Source organism: Tachypleus tridentatus, unplaced genomic scaffold, assembly GCF_004210375.1.
Source record: "Tachypleus tridentatus isolate NWPU-2018 unplaced genomic scaffold, ASM421037v1 Hic_cluster_2, whole genome shotgun sequence".
NCBI classification, from domain to species: Eukaryota; Metazoa; Arthropoda; class Merostomata; order Xiphosura; family Limulidae; genus Tachypleus; species Tachypleus tridentatus.
This window is the reverse complement of record NW_027467782.1, coordinates 33,518,297-33,540,646: the sequence shown is the minus strand read 5'-3', so window position 1 is coordinate 33,540,646 and position 22,350 is coordinate 33,518,297. Positions and strand designations below refer to the sequence as shown.

Genomic DNA, 22,350 nt, shown 5'->3' with positions numbered 1-22,350 from the left:
TAAAAGTGTTTTTGGTTCTAAACGATGCAAAAAGACCTGTAATAGTCATGAAAGTGTTCTTGGTTCTAAATGATGTAACAAGACCTATAATGTCAAATAGTCATGAAATTATTTTTGGTTCTAAAATGATGTAACAAGACCTGTAATATCAGATAGTCATGAAAAGGTCATTGCCCTTGAAAGAAGCAGCAGGCTCTTCATTATTATATCTTCATGGAACTTTCCTTGGCTCAGAAAGTTGTAATGGGACTTGTAATGTTATGATTTCATTAAAGTGCTTTTGGATTTAACCCTCTCATCATGAATTCAGTTAAAATTACCAAACACATGACCTCTTTGTACTCATTTCAAGTCTTAACAAAACTTGGTAGTCTTTCAGTTAACATTACAAGTCTTTCACACACAACAAAATCATATTTTTTTAAGTATTTTTAACAAACTACAATAAAGGTTTGTCTGTAAATATATTATGTATTTGTTTTGAGGATGCAGTGTGTAAAGATTAAAAATATTTTTCTCCTCCAAAAAAGTTTCAGTATTCGTTTGTGCAATTTATAAAACCACTTAAATACATTTCAAATGTTTTCCCAGAAAACTTCATATTTCACCTTTCATTTTCTCTACTCTATCTTAAAACCAGATTAGTCAGTTCGATTAATCTCCTAACCACCATTAAATAAAACTAAATTACCCTCTTTTATTCTTAGAATTGTAACATGAAACTACTTTTGTTTATCTGATGTAGTTTTAAGCTCATAATAGTGCACATACATTTATAATCAAATTTTGTTTTCTTGCACTTTGAACCTTTTCTAGCTACTATCTGTGCCATTATAAGGTTTAAATCACTTGGAGCACATGCAGTTCATTTGGGTGCCTTGTGAAACACTTTTATCATATTATTTATTTTACCTAATTTAGTCTTTACTAACCTAAAAAGATCCCTACTTTTATATTTTAGTTACTTTTATAATAATAAATAACAAACAAACATGAAAATCAAGAAATAAAGTATTTACCAAAACTTCTTGTTTCTTGCTGTTGATTGTCAGTGATTAAAAATACTTTTCTTAATCTCAAAAATTCCAAATTTCCTTTTTGTCATACCCAAAACCTTTTATAGACATTTTAAATGTTTGTTTCCAGTAACTATTTACATTTCATCTGTTATTTTCTCTACCCTAACTCAAAATGCAATCAGTCATTTTGGCTGACCTGGTAACTGTAAATAAAAACCTGAAATTTACATATACCTGTTAAGAACAGAATGTAATATATCATTTGACACATAAAAACCTTAATTTCCTATTGTTTATAGGTAGTATGTAGTTAAATGTACAAGAGAACTATTAACATATCTTGAAAGAGAGGGTGTGACAGGTAGGTGTGGTAAAAGGGGTTTTCTATTTATATCTCTGTTATCATGCAAAATTGAAGACAATAAAAATATGGTTTGCCTGAGCAATAACAATTGTATAGTGAGTAACGAATGTTTAATTTCTTAATTTTTCAAAGAATTGTGAAAAAATAAAGATGACAAGATACTTAGCAAAAATACATAATGTGTGTCATACTAAGGAAATTCAGAATTTGAGTTAACATTGTCTTGTAAAAGTAGGAGCTTAAAACGTATACTGTTAAAGCATGGATTATTAGCTAAGCTTATATGCTACATTAATTGGTACAACATAAACAAAAATTAGTTTAATAAAATATTGAATGTAAGACACTAAAACTTTGTGTCATGGTCAGTGAAGAATACATGGGTCAAATGAGTTAATAGTTACTGAAGAGATGAGATAGACAGATGGAATCTTACCTTCACATTATGACAACGAGATAAGTAGACTGATCCTAACCTTCATACATAACTAAAAAGACAGATTTTTTACATTTAAGATCGCCAGGAAAGTTTACAGATTTCAACCACTACAAATCATTCAACTTCAGTAAATTAACTTCAGACATTGAATATCTTTGTTGATAAAAGTCAGCTTGTAAGCATCAAGCCATCCAAAATAAACAACTGGCTAGCTTAAGCAAAGTGTAACAATATCAACTCAAAATTAATTTGCTTGTCATGGACCTGGACTGTCAATACAATATTCAGTTCTAGACAGATAGAAAAGTCAGTATAGTTTATAAGTTTTTAAAAATTCTTGTATATTGACTAATATTTGCAATAGCTACTATCATAAACCGTAGTTATTGTTTTTGTTGTTGTTTGTATATTAAAATATATTTGTGTTAAGAAAATTGTGTGTATCAATTTTGTTGGCAAATATCATAAATTTGATACATATCAAAATTCAATTAACTTCTAAATTAAAATTTCACATGAGAAATCCTTATAACATCTAGTTAGCTTTACCAAATGTTTCTTAAGAAGAAATATTTTATTTCATGTCCATTAACGAATTTCTACATGGATTCAGTCGATTTGACCAATTTCGTAATCACCATATAAAAATACAAAACCAATATAAATTATGCTTTTTTTTTATTCAAGAATGACTACAGATTACAAAACATAAATGTTTAGACACAACTGCTTAAATCTCATGACATTATACATTTATATAGATTTACTATTTTCATAATATTGACTTTTCAGCCTGTTTGGCTAACAATTCAGAAGTTACAATGCCACAGTGCATGTTTGCTAATGTTAATGTATCCAATAATATAAAACTGACCTTTAGGTTTTACAAAGTGACCTATATCATCTGCATTTTAGTGGACTAGTATTTGGTAATAACAGTCATATACAATTATTATAAATTGTATATTTATATAGAACATTACTATTTAAAAACAAATTTTCTTAAACTAATTTATCTCAAAACGTAGAGCAGTAAATAACAAAGTAAGCAAACAATTATCAGTTTTAGTTACAACCTATGTCCTCATTGCTGTTTGTCTTAGCTTGCTAAGCCTTCAGAAATGTCCCATGTGGAGGTTATGAAACAAAATTTTCTTTTTGATATTTTTACATTAGAACAATCAAACAGTTATAAATTACTATACTGATAACATAGAATTCCATTATAATTTATCAAGTTTAAAAACTAAACTGTATTTGTATCAAATAAAACAGGAAATCTAGAACAGGCTAAAGACTCAAATTAGCAGCATGAAGGTTTGTTTCGAAAGAAAGAGAGGACACCATCACATTTGAAAATGGCTAGGAAAATCATTAAAAAAATATTCTGAGCTTCTGATTGTTTTTTCAGATCATATATAGAAGTAAATGTATATACAGGACCATTTCTCAAAATGAAAAGGTACGATTCAACAAATATTGTTATAGTTTAGAAAATTAAAAGGATAAAAGAGTTTTTTTTTTATATTTTAGCTTATCTATTTGAGTTCCTAGTTGGTACATCTACAGACGTTGTGTTTTTACATCACAAGCATTTAATTTGAACCAGTGCTACATTCAACACAACACAGAACATATAAAAATTAAAGTTTTGGTGTATTTGTTTAATACTTACTTTTAAACTACAAAATTAAATACTGTATAATATCAAAATTTGAATTATTATCTACAGTTTGATACCAGAAATAGAGATAAATTCATAAAACTGTATTTCAATAAAATTTTGAATGCAACTTAATAAATGTAATAACATGGCCTTTGACATGTGACCCATCTGAAAAGGGTTAATAAAAGTCATATTATTCCCTGCACAATGCAATGCAATACTGACTAATCACGAGTACGCACTCCCAATAGATGTGAAAGATAAGTCTACAAAGATCATAAACACTTAAGACAACAAACCACATCAAATCAAAGTAGACGTTATTAAAGAAATATTTATAAAATATTAGACACAATGAAAGAATATTATTTTCAAAATTGTTTTTTAGAGTTTTCTACACTTTTACCATTTTCAAGACCCTATGGAATCAATAAAATTATAAAAAAATGTGTTTAAGTTAAGAAATTTCATTAGATAAGTAGATTAATTAAAAGTTACTTTTCTTGCAATTGCAAAGTAAAGAAAATATACTTATGAACAAAAGTGTTCCAGGCTTGAGTACAAATTTGAGGGAAATCTTCCTCAGTAAAATGAATAGCTATCTTTAGAGTAGCCATCACTTTCATCCTCACTGCAGTAATGTGCTTTGGACCCATCAGCTCCATAATAGAATTTAAGCTTCCTAATGCCTAAAATAAATGAGAAAATTAGTTTTAGATATAAAAGTTCTCTTTATGTATTTAATGAATTTTGAGCAGTTGTAAAGTTCTAGATTTTTTGTTTTATGAAAAAAAAGTGTCCAGGTTTTAAACATGAAAACTCAAATATATACTACCAAAAATTAAGCACATAAGTGTCATACAGTGACAGTGGTAAAACTTCTTACGTTTCTTTAAAATAAACCTGTCCAACAACAGTAATTAAATGAAATTTCTGATGATATAAAGATAGGGATGTTGCAGCTACAGTTTACATTTTAAAACTCGATACACTTAAGAGAAACTGCTACAATCTCTATACAGAATAACAAACATTTTATGTTTGCAAAACTACAAAAAATTAATTGATGTTGTATCACTAAGTTTAATACTAGCAAGTCAGTTCTTTAAAAACCTTAGAAACCAACAAAATTTCTTAATATTTCATTAATGTCCACAATTAGTTAAACAGGATGGAATACAATTATGTAACTACTCAAAATATTGTCCAATATTTGGATGTGTTGTTCCTACAGGCAAGCTTATCAATCCTTGTATGTAATGTATTTAGAGGTAGGAAATAATTAAATGTAAGCCTAATACTACAATATGAAGCTGATTGGTTCCATATATAAAGCACAAACCATATTCAAGAAACACTTCTATGGGTAAATGGTACATACCAGAGTACTGACCATTAGTGACAAAACATGCACCATACTCTAATTAACTCTAAAAATAACATATCCAAATATCCTACAAAATTAAACTATATTTTCTGTGAATAGATAACTGTGTTCCATTCAGTATTAAGTCTATAATTTTTTTTTCCTATGATAAATTCATGGGAGGATAATGATGAAGAAAGAGCTCGTTCTTTTATTGGAGCTAAGATGGTTAACTTCATCACCTTCATCCAGCATGATCAACTCTAGTTCTTATAACGTACAACCTATAGTTACTATTTTGGATGATTACATCAGTTTCAACAATTCTTAGGATAAATGATACATAACTGGAACAGCACCTTACTAACATACAGACTTTTACTTTCAACCATAAGAGCTTTGTCCAACTGTATGAGTCAAATAATGGGATTCACGGTTACTTTCATAACAAACTCACAACTGAAAGCATGAAGAATGTTCAGTAGCATTATATGTCAAACCCTGGACCCTACAAGCTAACCACTGGGCAATGCCAAGCCTGTATTATTCATACAGGGAGTCTTTGCTCTTTCATAAATATTTATTTACATAAATTTCACTTTCATATTTTCAATATGACTAAGATTATAAAGTTTTTTTTACTAAATAATGATAACAATAGTTTAACTTAGAAAACCAATCATAAACAAACATGTTTTTTTATACTAACTAATGATAACAATAGTTTAACTTAGAAAACCAATCATAAACAAACATGTTTTTTTATACTAAATAATGATAACAATAGTTTAACTTAGAAAACCAATAATAAACAAACATGTGATATACATAGAATTTTATGGAACTGATTTTACTTTCTTTTAAGATAAATAAAATAAAATATACAAATGAATCACAAAACTTTCAAGCAATAAATTTAAATTTCCTAATTATCATGTAATAAAACACCTACTAGTTTCTTTTCCTCTAATGGAAAATTTGCATTAAGCAACTGGGAATCAAAGAAAGCAAGAAAACCCAAAAGTCGTGACTGTAAAAATTTGGCCTATGGATTAAAATAAAGCAATCAATTAAAGGTTATAATAACTTTTTACTGATTTAAAAATGAATTTCAATTCCTCTTCACAAAAGTTAACAAATACCAACTTATTTTATTAATGAAGCTATTTGCTCTGGTTATGTTTCTCACTCTACTTTTAGTTGTGTTGTAAAAATTATACCTGGTACTTATTTCCTACATATACAATATTACAATAATTGCTGTAATATAATGTTTAAGTATATAATTCTTAGGTAAATATACTTCTGACAACTTTAATTCTCATAAAAGATTGCGAGCTCACAATTCCCGTAGCTTGTAATTATTAAAATTGCTTTACTTGAAAGCATGTCCATATTACAGTTACGAGAAGTCTGTTTGTGGCCCCTGACTCAAAAAGTTTGTGCACCACTGCTGTAAATAGTTTACTCTGAACAATGCTAAACTTATGTTATGTTAACTTATAATTTCCTTGTATAAATACCAGAATTTTTAAAGTCAGATACAAGTAACTGACCAATATGACTCATCAAGAGTAAATAACTGACAAATTTTACTCAGAAACAATCATTTGGAATTTTTCTGGATACTTCAAGTCTCAAGTTTTTGAGAAATATTAATATTCAAGGTGATTCTCAATTCACACTTTATTCAGCCAGCCTTTTAAATTTATTACTTTCCATACATGGCTGCATGCTTTTAATATATTCTGCATAATGTACTGTATTAAAAAAAGTGCAAATATTTTAGTTTATAATGTAAAGATTTAAAACAAAATTGTCATCAAAGTACATTAGATGTGAATTCTCCTAGATGTTTCATTTTTTAACGTTTTCAAAGATTTATAAAAGTTTCTTACACACCAAACATTCACAAATACTTTTTTTTAATTTATATTAATTAGATGAAGTTCTAAAACTTAGGTTTCTTTTAAATATTTAAGTAGTTTTACTTATTCAATTAGCTCTCAGGAAATTAGAATTTTACTAAAAGTAAATATATTAAACAAGTGGTTATTACTGATACTTCTTCACTTAATATTAACAATTCCATTTACTTTGAATGGCCATAATGTTTATTTTAACTAACAATTCAACATTAACTGTCCACAAAAAGGAGATACAGGGAAAAATCTCAGTCAAGATGCTACCAAAAGAAATTCCAACTAAACTTACAATAGTTTGATACAGCATGTCAGTTTTTATTTATCTTTATTGAGATATTTGCCCAAAATTTACATTTTACAGCACAGAATCAGATTTTTTATTTATTGTAGATATGTAATGCAACTTTTTTAAGTATTTCAAATTTCAACTGTAGCCATTACTATATCTTCTGGTTTTGTAATAGGCTTTGTTCCATCATAACTTTCATCTTTCCATGCCAACATTGCAAGTCCACTAAAGACTTGTTCATAGTGAGTGCTGATGTGAAGAAGTAATTCATTATGTATTCTCTGGTAATCACATCTCAACAAGCTGCCTATCTCAATATTAGTCTCAGTTTAAAAATAAGAAATTCTGTTATAATCAAAGTCAGTTTAAATTAGATTTTATTAAATTAATACCATATATCTCACAAAGATACAAGTTTTTATAAAAATCTACTGAAGCGAATCCCATGCTTTCCCATATAATAATATGTGAAAAAAAACAACCGAGACTTTAATTCTAAGTATTTAATTAATTGAGTCAAAATGTAAATAATGTATGGAACTGCAGATATAAAATAACATACAGTATTGAGAGACTACAAACTTTGACCTTCCTTCTCCCATAAACATCTTACTTCTAAACATTGTCATACAAATTAAATTTGCCAAATACCAGTATTATGTTAAAAGTGTATTAGTATTGTTTGTTTTTAATAAAGTGCTGTATAAATACACAATTATATGGCTAAGTAATAGCAAATATAAGCCAAAGTTGAATGCAAGTAGTACTTACCTGAACATAGGTGAGTGCTTTTTCCATTTCTTCTTTAGAGCAGTGACAAACAAGGTATGAAAATATGTATTTAAAATGGTTCATTAAGAGTTCTTGCTTCTGCATTCTCATCTGTTTGGCCAGTACTTTCAGCAACATTGAAGCTTCAGGAGAAGCTTTAGTAGCAAGTGGAGGCAACATGTAGCGTAAAGTGCTCTATTATTCGAAAAGCAACATGGATGTACAAGTGATTTCTAACAGTGATAACAATGTATATATTTCAGTTTTAAAACTACATATACAGCCTTTCCCATTTTAAACCAAAGACTAACATACATATTTATGTGCTTGTTTTACACTTTCAATAAACAATACATTATAAACATGAGCTACTAAATACTTTGATCTTTACCTATGTAACAGGTAAAAAAATATATGTATTTTAAATATGTATTTAATATAAAATAAAAATAATATATAATATAATATAAAATATGTATTTTAAAGTGATAAGTACTTTTTTTGCTAAGAAATTGATACAAATATGAGAAAAAACAACAATAAACACATGAAACGAGAACAAATTAAAAGTCACAATACAAGAACAGCCAACCAAGAAGTAATAATTCAGTGAAAGAGAACAGAGGGAGTTGCACATATCAGGAGCATGTGTGTTGCACTACTATTGGTGGGAAGGTTGTCACATGATAATCTGCATGCAAGACACACTTTACCATTTAACTGTTAGGCATGCTTTTTTTTTACATATAGATAAAAGCACCAAACTATTTATTGATGTGAGAGGAAGTAATGTTTGGTATTGGAAGAATAATCATGAAACAACTCTGGTACATCAAAACTAAGGCAATTTTCAGTTTGTTTTTATTCTTACCCAAATCCAAGTCTGAATACTAAGCAAACATATGATTTTGTATCATATCTGTTATATAGATATGATACAAAATCATATAGATCTGTGTTAAAAATTTCATAATTTTCATTTTTCTCCACTAATTTGAAAATGATAGAATGTGTAAAAAAGAATTTTTGGCATAAACACTGTAATCATAGGTAAAATCATGTTATAAATTTTAATAATTCACAATAAACATTCAATAAAACTTACAAAATTTGATATATTTCTGTATTTATATTAATATTCATTATTTCAATGCCAGAAAGAAATAAAGAGCAAACATCACAACAGAAATTTCTTACATATATTTTGTGTATTTTTTTCATTTTTATACTTAAAAGTAAGACAATAAAGCATTGTAACAGAAATGTTTAAATTTACATAGGGAAATACACTATCAAGATTTTAACAATCACAATTGAATAATAAAGATACACCACATGGCCAAAAGTAGGTGAATACCCATATGTGCTTGTTGAACATTTCATTCCAGAAACATGGGCATTAATATGGAGTTGATACTGCCTTTGCTGCTATAGCAGCCTCCACAGGAAGGGTTTTCCCTAGATTTTGAAAGATGGCTGTGGGAATTCACTCCTATTCAGTCACAAGAGCAAGAAGGCCTGGCTTGCAGTCAGCATTCCAATTCATCCCAAAGTTGTTCAGCAGGGTTGATGTCATGGCTCTGTGCAGGCCAGTCAATTTCTTCAACATCGACCTCAGCAAACCATGTCTTTATGGACCTTGCTTTGAGCATGGGGCATTGTAATGTTGGAAAAAGGGGCCTTCCCAAACTGTTGCAAAATTTTGGAAGCACACAACTCTAGAATGTCATTGTATGCTGTAGCATTAAGACTTCCTTTCACTGGAACTAAAGAGCCTAGTTTAAACCTTGAAAAACAGCCCCAGACCATTATTCCTCCTCCACAAAATTTTATGCATTCAGGCGGGCATTGTTTTCCTGGCATCTGCCAAACCCAGATTCGTTCATCAGACTGCCAGATAGTGAAGCAAGATTCATTACTCCAGAAAACGTGTTTCTACTGATCCAGAATCCAATGGTGGTAACTTTACACCACTCCAGCCAATGCTTGGCATTGCTCATGGTGACCTTACACTTGCATGTGGCTGCTCGACCATGGAAACCCATTTCATGAAGTTCCCAATGAACAGTTCTTGTGCTTGCATTGCTTACACAGGCAGTTTGGAACTCAGTAGTGAGTGTTGCAACCGAGAAAAGACAATGTTTATGCGTTATGCGCTTCACCACTTGGCGGTCCCATTCTGTGAGCTTCTATGGCCTACCTCTTCATGACTACAGTTTTTTTTCTTCTAGACGTTTTCGCTTCACAATAAGAGCACTTACAGTTGACCAGGGCAGCTCTAGCAGGGCAGAAATTTGACGAACTCACTTGTTCGAAAAGTAATATCCTATGACAGTGCCATGTTGAAAGACACTGAGCTCTTCAATACAACCCATTCTACTGCCAATGTTTGTCTATGGAGATTGCATGGCTGCATGCTTGACTTTATGCACCTGTTAGCAACGGGTGTGGCTGAAATAGCTAAACCCACTAATTAGAAGGGTGTCCGCATACTTTTGGCCATGTAGTGTGTATAACAAATATAGAAAATCACAACTCACTTCAAAGGTTCTTCTCCTTTAATGTCATTGCTAGCTCTCTTTCTTTTGGTGGATAACCTACTTGTAGATGGTTGATGTTGAACAGGTTTTCCTTGAATTGTGGGATTATGAGCAGACAACTGCTTGAGCTCTTCTCTTTGTATATATAATAATGCAGTCTTGACACACTATATATAAACACACACATATTTAATTACAATAATAATTAAGAATATGTAAATTGAAAGAAAAATAAATCACAGAAACTTAAATTATATTTTTTAGAAAGAACACTGTGCAATATTTGAAATGAAGAAACCCAAGTAACAGAAAAAAATTTGATATTAATGTAACCTTATCTTTAAACCACAGTACATATGCACACAATTAAGCTCAGTCAATTGGAACAACCACATGACCTCTTTGTACCCATTCAAGGTCTTTATAGCTTTAAATACTTCCAATTTTCAATAGTGTACATATTTACAAAATTTTGCACACTTTCAGTTAACATCATAAATAATATTTTTTTTAGTGAAGTAGTTTTAGTAAAATAAAATAAAGATTTGTCCACGTTTATATTAACCAACCTCATAACCACCAAAACAAAATCAAATTACATTACCTCATTAACAAAATCAAATTATATTAACCCTCATAACCACCAAAACAAAATCAAATTATATTAACCAACCTCATAACCACCAAAACAAAATCAATCTAAACTACCCTTTTCTGATTTTCGAATGACTCTAAATTGTAACACAAAACTACATTCTTTTACCCTAAGTAGTTTTAAGGTCCTAACAGTGTACATCTATTTGTAATTAAAATTTATTTTTTTATATGCTCTTTGAATCCTGTCTAACTATTATCTGTGTCACTCAAGGCACATACAGCTCACGTTACAGTACTGAATCACATTAACTACAAGATACTTGCACGTGTGGCTTGTGAAACATTTTATTATATTATTATTATTTTCTTTACATAATCTATTCTTAACTAATCTAAAAAGAGATCCACATTTTTACATTTTGATTACTTTTAATAATAATAAATAAAGAAGAAACAAGACAAATATGAAATAATGTACTTGTAGATTGTTGAGAACACTATATACTACTGTTTTACACTAATGGTAGTAATGCATTAAATAATTTTCATTTAATTAAATAACGGACCAAAGAACATATACTGATAATATGTAAAAAGCAGATAATTTCTCCTAACACTCAATTTTTCTACCTTTCTACCTATGCAACAAAAGCTGTTGCAAATCTGTCCAAGCTAGCCATTAAATTTCCCATGAGAAAGAAGGTTGTTCTCTGAGTAAAACTAATGTTTATTTTTTCAGAATACAACATTATACAATACATCATTTGATAGATCAAAACCTTGACTTTCTGTTGGTTATAAATAATATATAAATAAATCTAAGAGAGAATAATCACCAAAACCTGAAAGAAAGGATATGACAGCTTGATGTGGCAGGAATGGGGTCTGATTTTTTATTTATAGCTTTGTAGCCAAACAAAATTGAAGGCTATAAAAATTATGGTTTGTCTGAGCAATGACAATTTTATTCTGAGTAATTTAAGTTTAATTTTGTACTTTTTGAAAGGGTGGTGAATAAAATAGGGAAGACAAGATACCTAAAGTAAATATGTCATGTGTTATACTAAGAGAAATTCAGGAAGTTTTTTTAAAATATGACCTCGTAGAATTAAAACTTATAAAGATATGAATCATTAGCTAAAATTTTAAGCTTTTCTAAATAATATAACATAAAAGAAAAAATAGTTTAATAAAAGTTTAAATGTAAGACACTAAACGATACCTTGGGTGAGAAGATTAGTTAACCAAAGACTTTTAAAAATGCTGGTCTTTCATTTTGATTTGTTTATGAATTTTGTGGAAAACTATCCAAGGGCTTTACACGCATAGCTGTCTCCAATTCTGAAGTATAAGACTAAAAGGAAGGTAGCTAAGGAACAGCCAGTGAGATTTGATAGTTACACTTATTGCACCCACAAGCCCCACAGAACACACATTTGCAGTAATGAAACACAGATAATAAAATCTTAGATTCACAGTTTGAGCACATTAATCACTTGGCTGCACCAAACTAATGGTCCATTATGAAAGATTTTACAAAAGCTCCAGATAAAAGAATAATGTGCAGCAGTATAAAATATGAATGTAAATAACAAAAACATGATATGAGTATACACATACTTATCTATTCATTTTCTCAAAGTGTAATAGACATATAAAACTTTGTTAGCTAGTCTAATTTATAATGCAAAAATACACTACAGTTCTACAAAACACCTTTATCCAATACATACATATAAGTTTCATATTTTAAAAAACCCTTTCAACTCTACAGTTTATCTTACCTGTGAGTTCACCATTTTTCCACAATGATTTAATAGAACTTCACTCAGAGATTCAATCAACTTCTTGGGAACAGAAAAGTTTCTCCTTTTAGGGTAGCTCATCAGGTAAGTAAATGTGTCAACAATTGCAACTCCAAGTTTTTCAGTTGTAAGTTGATACAAACCATACCTATCTAAAATCTGAAAGAATCAACTAGTTCACATACATTTAAAGACTCACAGAAATGGTTAAGTGAAATGAAATGTAAATGATAAACCTTAACTTTAAAAACTGTACTAGTGATAAAGTATTTTCTTTTCATAAGCCATTGTGCCAATATCTTATAAAAATAATTCAAAATAAAGAATCTGTAAAGTTTATTTTTCTTTTTTGTCATACTCTTTTCCTTTATATATAAACTCTCAGATCTAAAGTTTGCAATAGTTAATTTATTTGAAACCTACAACTAGCTAGTAGACAAGCAAAAAAAAGTTATAAAATAAAAAATTATTGTAGTTTACTTTCTGTAAATGTAAACATTTTATTGGCTGAAAAAAGTCCAAAATAAAACCTGTGTGTTAGCCCCGAAACACACTTTCAAAATTCAAATTTAATTCTGAATTTCTTTATGGTTTGGTATCAAACACTTTCAGAATACTTAGAACTAATTTTACTTTGTTTTGTTCCTACGTTTGATCAGTTTAACAATTATGCAACTAGCTTAAGACATATAGCTACTTTAAAAACAAATGTTTTCTTCATGAACACATTGGAAACAAATTATAACAGAAGTTCTTGGAAGGTTTCTGACTTGTTTGAATGAATAACTACATACTATTCTGAATAAAGAAAAATAAACCAGTTCTACTTATAAACAATCTCAAATGTGGGAGGTAAAGAAAAAAAATTATTTTTCTAGGTTACACTGAAGGTAGTAATTATCTTCCTTAGTTGGTTGGTTGGTTGATTTGGTGTTTTATGGCACAAAGCAGCTAGGCTATCTGTGCTAAACATCCAGTAAAAAGATAAAATTAAAGTAAAATCAGGAAATTTATAAAAGAAAATTAAGGTAAAAAAAAACAAAGTAAAAAAACCATAAACCAATGTTTACATCTAGTCTAAAGCATTAAAACAAAACTACAGTAATACAAGTTGTAGAGGACTTTCTGCAGCATAACTGTAATTATCATAACTCGCTAGGAAGATTAAAAGAGATAAGTACGAAAACCATCATCAGTCACCTGTAGCTGGCCTTTCCAGTCTTGGTTCCAAGTTATTTGATGTTATAGCTATTTTCAAAAAGTAAAGTAATTAAAGTTTTAAAGGAAGTGTAGCAAAATTTTAATAGTAACTTGCCAGGATGACTAACAGGTAGTTCAAACAGCAGCGTTAGTCACCTAAGTGGACCTTTCCAGTCCTATTTGAGTTACTTGACTTTACAGTCATTTTCTAATTTCAAATCAAACTAGATAGACTGTGATTCTCCAAAGGGATTCTCATCAAAGAAGGTCTATAAAAACTTAAATGGCATTAGAAAGACTGATGGCCTTTAAAAAAACTAAAAACATTTCCAAGGTGGACAATGTCACCATCACCAATAACACTGTCTAACATTATGGACAAACCTTAGGACAGAATATGGTGAAAATGGCACCATCGATAGTCATAACGATGGCAAGAAAGTAAAATGTGGTATACAGTGACCTGAGCATCACACAGACAACATAATGGTGTATCAGTTCCAGATAAATGAAAACAATGAGTTAAAAAACTGTGACCAATGCATAGTCTAGTTAGAACAACTTCCTCCTTCCGATCCTTACGGTAACAAGGACAGCCAAAGTCTAATACAGGGTTGTATTTGGAAAAGCATGTTTTTGCATTGCTCACTCCAAATTGACTGCAAGATGGCACAGAGCCAAGCCTTGAATACAGGACCATAGTCCATGTATCAGACAGGCACAGCCGTGATAGTGCCAGAGCAGATAGACTTAGCTGCAGTGTTGGCAAGCTAGCTCCCATGAATACCAATATGGCCCAGTATCCAGAAAAACTGAATAGAAGTAGATGATAAAGAGAAATGGGCCAGTCAGTTGTGAATATTGGTGACAACAGGGTGTGAACCAATGTGAAGCGATTCTAGGGCCAGCAGAGAACTAAGCGAGTCAGTATAAATCATGCAGTTTGAGTACTGCTTAGCTTCTATGTGATCCAGGGCAAGAGAGATGGCATACAGTTCAGTAGTAAACACAGAAGCTGTAGAGGGGATTCTACGTGCAACCATGGTAGAGTCCACACAGTCACCTGATTTTGAACCATCTGTATAAACAGGAATGGAAAGATGGTTCAAAAGATGTTCAGCAAATAACAAACAGTATTTCCAATCAGGAGTGTCTACTTTTCTCAGATAGCTTTAAGATAATTCACAATTGGGGATGGTAATAAACCATGGTGGGATGGGCTGACCAGTGGATACAGCAATGTTATCCAAGGACATACCCAATTCATCCAACTATGACTGGATATGAAGGCTAAAAGGAGCAATGGCATTCCGTCTGGTCTGAAAAAGCATGAGCCAACGAGGAAAGAAAACACAACCCTAGATGGGATGCTTTGGTTAGGAACAAAGTTTCAAAGCATATAGTAAAGACAGTTGTAAATGGCAGAGGTGCAAAAAGGTTCATGAGACTATGTATAAGCTCTGAACTGGGGAAGTACAGAAACCCCAGTGCAGAGCTGAAGTCCTAATGATGAATAGTGTCCAGCATCTTTAAGGCCAATGGTCTGGCAGAGCCATAGACCAGTGATTCATAGTCGAGGTGGCCGAGCATAATCCAAGTGTGTTAAGATTCGAATTCCCATCACATCAAACATGCTCACCCTTTCAGCCATGGGGGCATTATAATGTGACATTCAATCACACTATTTGTGGGTAAAAGAGGAGCCCATGAGTTGGCAGTGGATGGTGATGACTAGCTGCCTTCCCTCTAGTCTTACACTGCTAAATTAGGGACAGCTAGCACAGGTAGCCCTCGAGTAGCTTTGCACGAAATTCAAAAACAAGCAAACCATAGTCCAGTGTCGGTCAAATAAGAGCACGATATATCTTTAGCATAGAACATCGATCCACTCCACAAGTGATGGAAGAGAGGACAAGGAGGATGTTCAGTGCTCTTGTACATTTGACCTGTAGCTGCTTGATTTGTGGTATAAAGGTCAGCTTACGGTCAAAGATAAGCCCCAAGAACTTAGTCTCAAAGACCTCAGGCAGCACAACTTCACCGCTATGGAGTTCAGGATCAGGACGAATACCCCATTGGTGACAGAATTGCATGCAAACTGTTTTAGTGAGAGAGAAGGTAAAGCCCTTTGCTGTGATCCACTTCAGTAAACAATTGAGAGCAGTTTGTAGCTGCCGCTCAATATACCTCATGTTCAATGACTGGCATGAGATGTGAAAGTCGTCGATATAGAGCGTGTTTGCAACAGTGAGAGGGAGTTGTTCAGTGATGGCATTAATTTTTATACTGAAAAGTGTGACATTCAGAACACAGCCCCAAGAGACTCCAAGTTTCTACAGAAAAAAAATGGTAAAGTGTTGAACCCACATGAACTTGGAATTGCCTGACCATTAACAAATTTTTAATAAATGTGGGCAAATGGCCACGTAACCCATATCTATGCTGTCTCACAAAATGCCATATCTCCATGTTGTATTATAAGCCTTCTCAATGTCAAAGAATATTGATACAAGATGTTTGAGAAAGGCTTTTCTGACTGACGTTTCAAGTCGAATCAGGTGGTCCATGGTGGAGTGCTGTCATCGAAACCCACAATGGGTGGGAGAGAGGAGGTTGTGTCATTCAAGAACCAAACTAGACAAGCATTAACCATCCTTTCTGAGGTTTTACAGAGACAGCTCACTAGATAGTAGTTTGAAGGAATCTTGGGATCATTCCCAGGCTAAGAAAAAGGTAGGACAGTTGCCTGGTACCAGGCATCAGGAAAAACATTCTCCTGCCAGACCTGGTCAAAAACAATCAGAAGAATAGTAAGAGAAGCAGGAGATAGATGGTGCAGCATTTCATAGTGTACATCATCAGGTCCAACTGATGTACTTCCAGACTGATGAAGGGCCAGTTTGAGTTTCACCAGTGTAAAGGGATGATTAGAATCATAGAGATATTCAGCTCAAAAGGACAGAAGTGTTTGCTCTTCCTGAGTCTTGATGGCTAAAAGGTGGAGGAAGAAGCAGAAGTGCTAGATTCCCAACAAAAGTTTTCACCTAGAGTATCAGCAATGCTCCAGGTATCAGCTACTTCCTGACCATCAGGGAGCAAGATCGAGAGGGGGGATGGAATTATACTGCCCATTGACCTTCTGAACCTTGTCATATATGACTTTAGAACTGGTGGTAGAAGATATGCTAGTCATGAACTTAATTCAAGATTCCCTTTGGCTTTGGCATCTTACCCACTAAGCACATTTCTAAAACTCAAATCAGTTTCAAAGAGTTGATCTCAAGCTGTCAACAACCATGTGACAGTTGAGTTACAAATATCCTTAATGAAAAGCATGCATCAACTTATTAAAAGTTCTCCAATGTTCTTACCTTCCATGACTTATTGTGCAGACACTAAGAAAACATAAAAAAGCCCTGCTTTCCCAACATAAAGAAGACTTAACTGTTTGCTGTTGTGGTTCTAAGAATGAAAGTAAAAAATAATATGTAACAAATGTCAACCACATTACAACTGCTACATCCATGCTAGTAAGACCTTGTTTAATGCCAGGACTTATAGGTCCATCTGGGATATGACAGACACAACAGTGAATGAGATGCTATTTATGATGAATTTCTCCCAGTTGTGTATAAGAATATATTATAGAGGTATGTAACTATCTGCAATTCACTTTGATTCTAACAATATAAAACTCAAATCAATTAACTTTCCTCCAAAACACTAAGAGCAAATATCCCATTGAAGAGGAACAGTGTGTGTCATACAGAACACCGGTTCCAGAGAAGTAGAGCTCTTAAGCTCCTAGGAAGGTAAGAAGCTGGGCATTAACAAATGAGGTAAGTGATAAAACAGAGTTTAAGTAGGATTCTGAACTACAGTAAAAGATCATGAGAGAATTTAGTGAAGCAGACTAACCTGGAAGATATTCTTTTCTGGAGGGTGCCTTCCTCTTCATGTGCACTCATTAACAATAAATACAAATGTATAAATGGGAGTTAAGAAAAAAAACTTGTAGAACCACAGAAATTTTCAGGTCTGGTCAAAAGTAGTGGCAATCACATGTGAACGGGGTCAGAGTGCAAACTACTATCTTAATTTTGTAATGGAAATTTCTCAGTAGTAGCTAAAACTGGGAATGTTCCTGGGAATAAAGGATCTTTTATTTTAATTTGAAAAGAATGGCCAAGTTAGTTGGCACCCAAGGAACATCACAAAAATAAAACAGAGCCAAGTATAGGCTTGACCATTCTTTCACAGTAAAATGGGAAAAGTAAATAAAAGTTAGGAAAATAAATAAAAAGACAGATATATGGTGATCCCCATCTTGAATAGAATTATAAGACCGGTGTTTTGTCTTCAATGTTTTGAAGGCTACATAAGATAGGAAAGGTACCTGCAGAGGCGCCATTAGCCACCAAATAACATCCTCTGTCAAGTTCAAGAAAGCATCACTATCTCTAAGAGCTCCAGCATAGAAGATTGAACTACTTTGAGGGCAAATGCAAAGGTATGTATCATATACATATGTTAGGGTTGGGGTGGCTCCGCTGAGGCGACAAGAGATATTTACAAAATAGATGGAAAATAATGGACCAGTACAAGTATCATAAGATACTGATCCATCATGATATACCCAGTGGTTTATGTATTATTGGTAATGGATTCTACTACCAAGAAGATAATGACTTTCAAATACTCATGGTATACCCAGTGGTTTATGTATTAACTTCATGGTATACCCAGTGGTTTATGTATTATTGGTAATGGATTCTACTACCAAAGATAATGACTTCAAACACTCATCCAACAGTACAAGTATCATCAGATACTGATCCATCATGGTATACCCAGTGGTTTATGTATTATTGGTAATGGATTCTACTACCAAGAAAATAATGACTTCAAACACTCATCCAACTTAAGTACAAGTATCATCAGATACTGATCCATCATGGTATACCCAGTGGTTTATGTATTATTGATAATGGATTCTACTAACAAGAAGATAAAGACTTCAAACACTCATCCAACTTATGCAGAAATTAGTTAGCTAAGAAAGAAGCTGCTGGAACCATTCAAATGATGCAATGGTCCCTACAGAGTCCCAGTCTCAACTCAATTGAGTAGATCTGGGATTTGATAAATCAAAACTTCACAGAACAAAAGTTTCTTCCAAAGAAATTTTATGGGAGTGTATTAGAGACACTTAGAAGAATATCCTACAAGAAACTTTAATTAAATATTTTACAACCATGCATGAAAGATGGGACAACTAGCACTTCCACCAAGTTTCTGTTGTACTGAATATGAAGATTAATACACTTCTGATGTTTCACGTGTGATTAATTTTCTATTGTCCTGTGAAAGTAATTGGATGCCTAATTTTTTACTTTGTCCTTAAAGTTTTGCACAGTACTGTATATGATTGTGAAAAGTATCAAACATACTGTTGGTGCCAACATGCTTTGTATTCACTGTGAAAAAAAACCTATGCACAGAACAGGTGAAGAAAAAGTCCCATACTATCTGTGTATAGGTTTTTGTCATAGTGAATATAAAGAATGTTGACACCAATAGCATGTTTGATATACAGTCAATATTTACATTGTTCTAAATAGAAGATAATTTACATGAAAGATTCTGCAAAACCTGCTCTTCCTATTGGTTATAAGGATACCATACAAGTTAAAACTGTCACTTAGCAATAGAGCTTCTAATTTGTAAGTGAGCATGGCTTATCTTGAACTAAGAACATTTTTATAATACTTTCCTCCAGGACAAGTTTTTGGAATGTAATCAAATTACTCATAAGCAACCTGTGTAAGTGTACTTTGAAAATCAACATGTTAATGTAGACATTCTATACCAGTTGTTAAAGTTGAGATTCACAACCACAGAAGCATCACATAACAACAAAAGCTATTGTTAATTATTGTTTTAGAGGTTTATTTTGAAGTAAAGAAATTCAAACTCAAATAATACAAAACTTTGAATTGCAGCATACCTTATAATAATAATGTGATTATAATGCACTGAGAGTAAAACGATTTAATTAAATATTGAAATGTAACTCAGTAATGTGCACAGAAAGCAGTTTACAACAAGTATTATTCTGATATGGTTAAGCTATTCAGGAACATTACAGTAAAGATTCAGACCAACTGCACAAGCCAATTTACCAATGCAATTAGAACAGCCCCAGATTAGATGGGAAAAAGCAAACCTGCTATGTGTATAAGGCCTTCTGAAAAAAGTATATGGAGCATCAAGGGTAAAGATATTACAACTGAAGACAAAATGAGCTGAAGAGGTCCTTGAACAAAGGAAGGAAGGAGGTTTGTGGCAGATAAGGTAGCTCTGTAACCAGTTATGAAGGAAGCTGAGAAGCCATAATTATGAAACAAGAACACGAAAAAAAAGAAAATTGTTGAAAATTTGGAAAATAGTGCCTAATGCACAAACTCTGGAGCAGTGGAAAAGTTTGTCTTGAATCTTGGGGGTTCTTATAGGTGACTACTTGAACATTCCTTTCTTAGTCAATCAATCTACTGTGAAAGAGAATTTGGTTTCTTTGAGAAAGGATTAAGTACAGCCAAATATGTAACTGTTTATGTCTAATGTGAAAATATTACTTCTGAGGTCGTTATGAGGTAGTGCTGACATAGTAATTGGACAAATTTATACTAGAAAGCTAAAATAGTAAAAAAACCATGATAAGCTAGCCAAAATAAAGAAGCTTTATTTGAATTATCTTATACACTTATTTCTCTTCAGCTATTTTCCTTATGTGGTGGCCATTGCCTTCTTCATCAGAAGTGTAAAAATTGATCCAATTAATCCAGATGCCAAGCCTCCATCATATGACCTCAAAGAAGCCAATATAATTTCCCTATCCTTTTTTATTTTGATAAAGGAGTACTTTTCCTCAAGACTATGAGTTGTTAGTTCTAAGGAATTACCATTACATTATGCAAAAGGGAGCAACACAGTGATTGCAGCTGTGGTCACACAGTAACCATGTAGCATTATGCACTTACTATATACTGAGTGACTAGATATCATATATGAAAATATTTACAAGATATCCAGATTTTGATGAAGCATATTCTTTGTGGAGATTTTTGTATATCTTAGTTAAAAGCTTTAAAATAATCATAATTATGTACAGAAAAATAAAATGATACCAATCTATAAGCTTGATCCAATTTTCACCACAAAATTTATAAATTGAAAGCTCAATGATAAAATTAACCAGAAGCTCTCACCTCAACCAGATGAATGGTAGAACAATACAATATTGTTCCATCCACTGAATATACCAATGGTGTATAACCTAGAACACAGACTGTCTTCTCCAACACTGAACTAAGACGGGTTTCTAATTCCTGTATGTTGCTTTCAAGAAATAAGGGAAAAAAATAAACAATTATTATCCAAATTTTAAGACTATTAAATTGCTTTAACACTAGAAACTTTCTTTTTTTTTTTTTAAAGTTCCCAGAATATTTTTGTTCTTATTCTTATAAGCTTTTATGGGTTGCATACATCTAGAGCATAAGGATTGGCTACTTTGGTTTCTTTAGTAAGTCCCCAATACAGAGACCAAAGTAGCAACCACTCTAAATGCAGCCAAATGCAGCCCATAAAAAAAATTTAAATCTGTCACAATCTACTTTAGCCAAAACTACCCTAAAATATTTTTGTTACACCTGAAATTTATTTGGTAAAGAGATCAGTCAGACTTATGTATTATCAAATATGTAAATGTTATTTTATTGTTATTCCAATTTGATTATAAAAATTTAATATAAACAATTCTAAGAAGTTATGAGTGAAAGTAAAGAAGAATATGTCAACCACACAAAATGTCTCATATCCAGTGCTGGTGAGGCTTTTCACCAATAACAGGGCTCATCATTCTGGGTGAGATGTGGCTGACATGGTAGTTGTCTTGCTTTATTTATATCAGCAGTTGCATGAGCAGAAACTACAATGATGTGAACTAAATTATGTAAGTCATTCATAAGTCAGATTACAGTTGGAATTAATAACATAATATTTAATATTTAGTTATTTATTTTTAACAACATTTATTATTTTACTTGAATTAACAGAAAGAAGAACAAGGAAATCAGCAATAAAATAAACTTTAAAATGATTTATATCTAACTCCAACCTTTAATAAAATAAACTTAAAATGCAACAAATACCTAGAACTAAGATTGTGAATTATCTAACAGATAAAACTGGATTACAAATGAAATAAAAACGTTAGATACTATAATATAAAGATATGTGTTTATACCTGTGTTTAGATTGTTTTTCTGAGCAGCAAAATTTTACTTATCCAAGTAAGCAACTGAAGA

General features: G+C 31.9%; 2 protein-coding genes across 2 annotated transcripts in view; both read right to left on the bottom strand.

Annotated features, from left to right (window-relative positions):
- The window catches only part of LOC143243244 (serine/threonine-protein kinase ATR-like), a 32,292-nt gene extending 22,408 nt beyond the window's left edge, over positions 1 to 9,884 (bottom strand). Inside the window, exons 1-4 of the mRNA XM_076487093.1 lie at positions 9,759 to 9,884; positions 7,840 to 8,034; positions 5,807 to 5,899; positions 4,020 to 4,177 (exon numbers count right to left, since the gene is read on the bottom strand). Of these exons, the coding sequence (XP_076343208.1) occupies positions 4,020 to 4,177; positions 5,807 to 5,899; positions 7,840 to 8,034; positions 9,759 to 9,884 (572 nt within the window). The remainder of the gene's footprint in view (positions 1 to 4,019; positions 4,178 to 5,806; positions 5,900 to 7,839; positions 8,035 to 9,758) is intronic.
- Positions 1 to 22,350, bottom strand: part of LOC143242268 (uncharacterized) — a 109,521-nt gene that overhangs the window by 76,983 nt on the left and 10,188 nt on the right. The window contains exons 3-4 of the mRNA XM_076485635.1: positions 12,761 to 12,940; positions 10,380 to 10,546 (exon numbers count right to left, since the gene is read on the bottom strand). Coding sequence (XP_076341750.1) covers positions 10,380 to 10,546; positions 12,761 to 12,940 — 347 coding nt within the window. The remainder of the gene's footprint in view (positions 1 to 10,379; positions 10,547 to 12,760; positions 12,941 to 22,350) is intronic.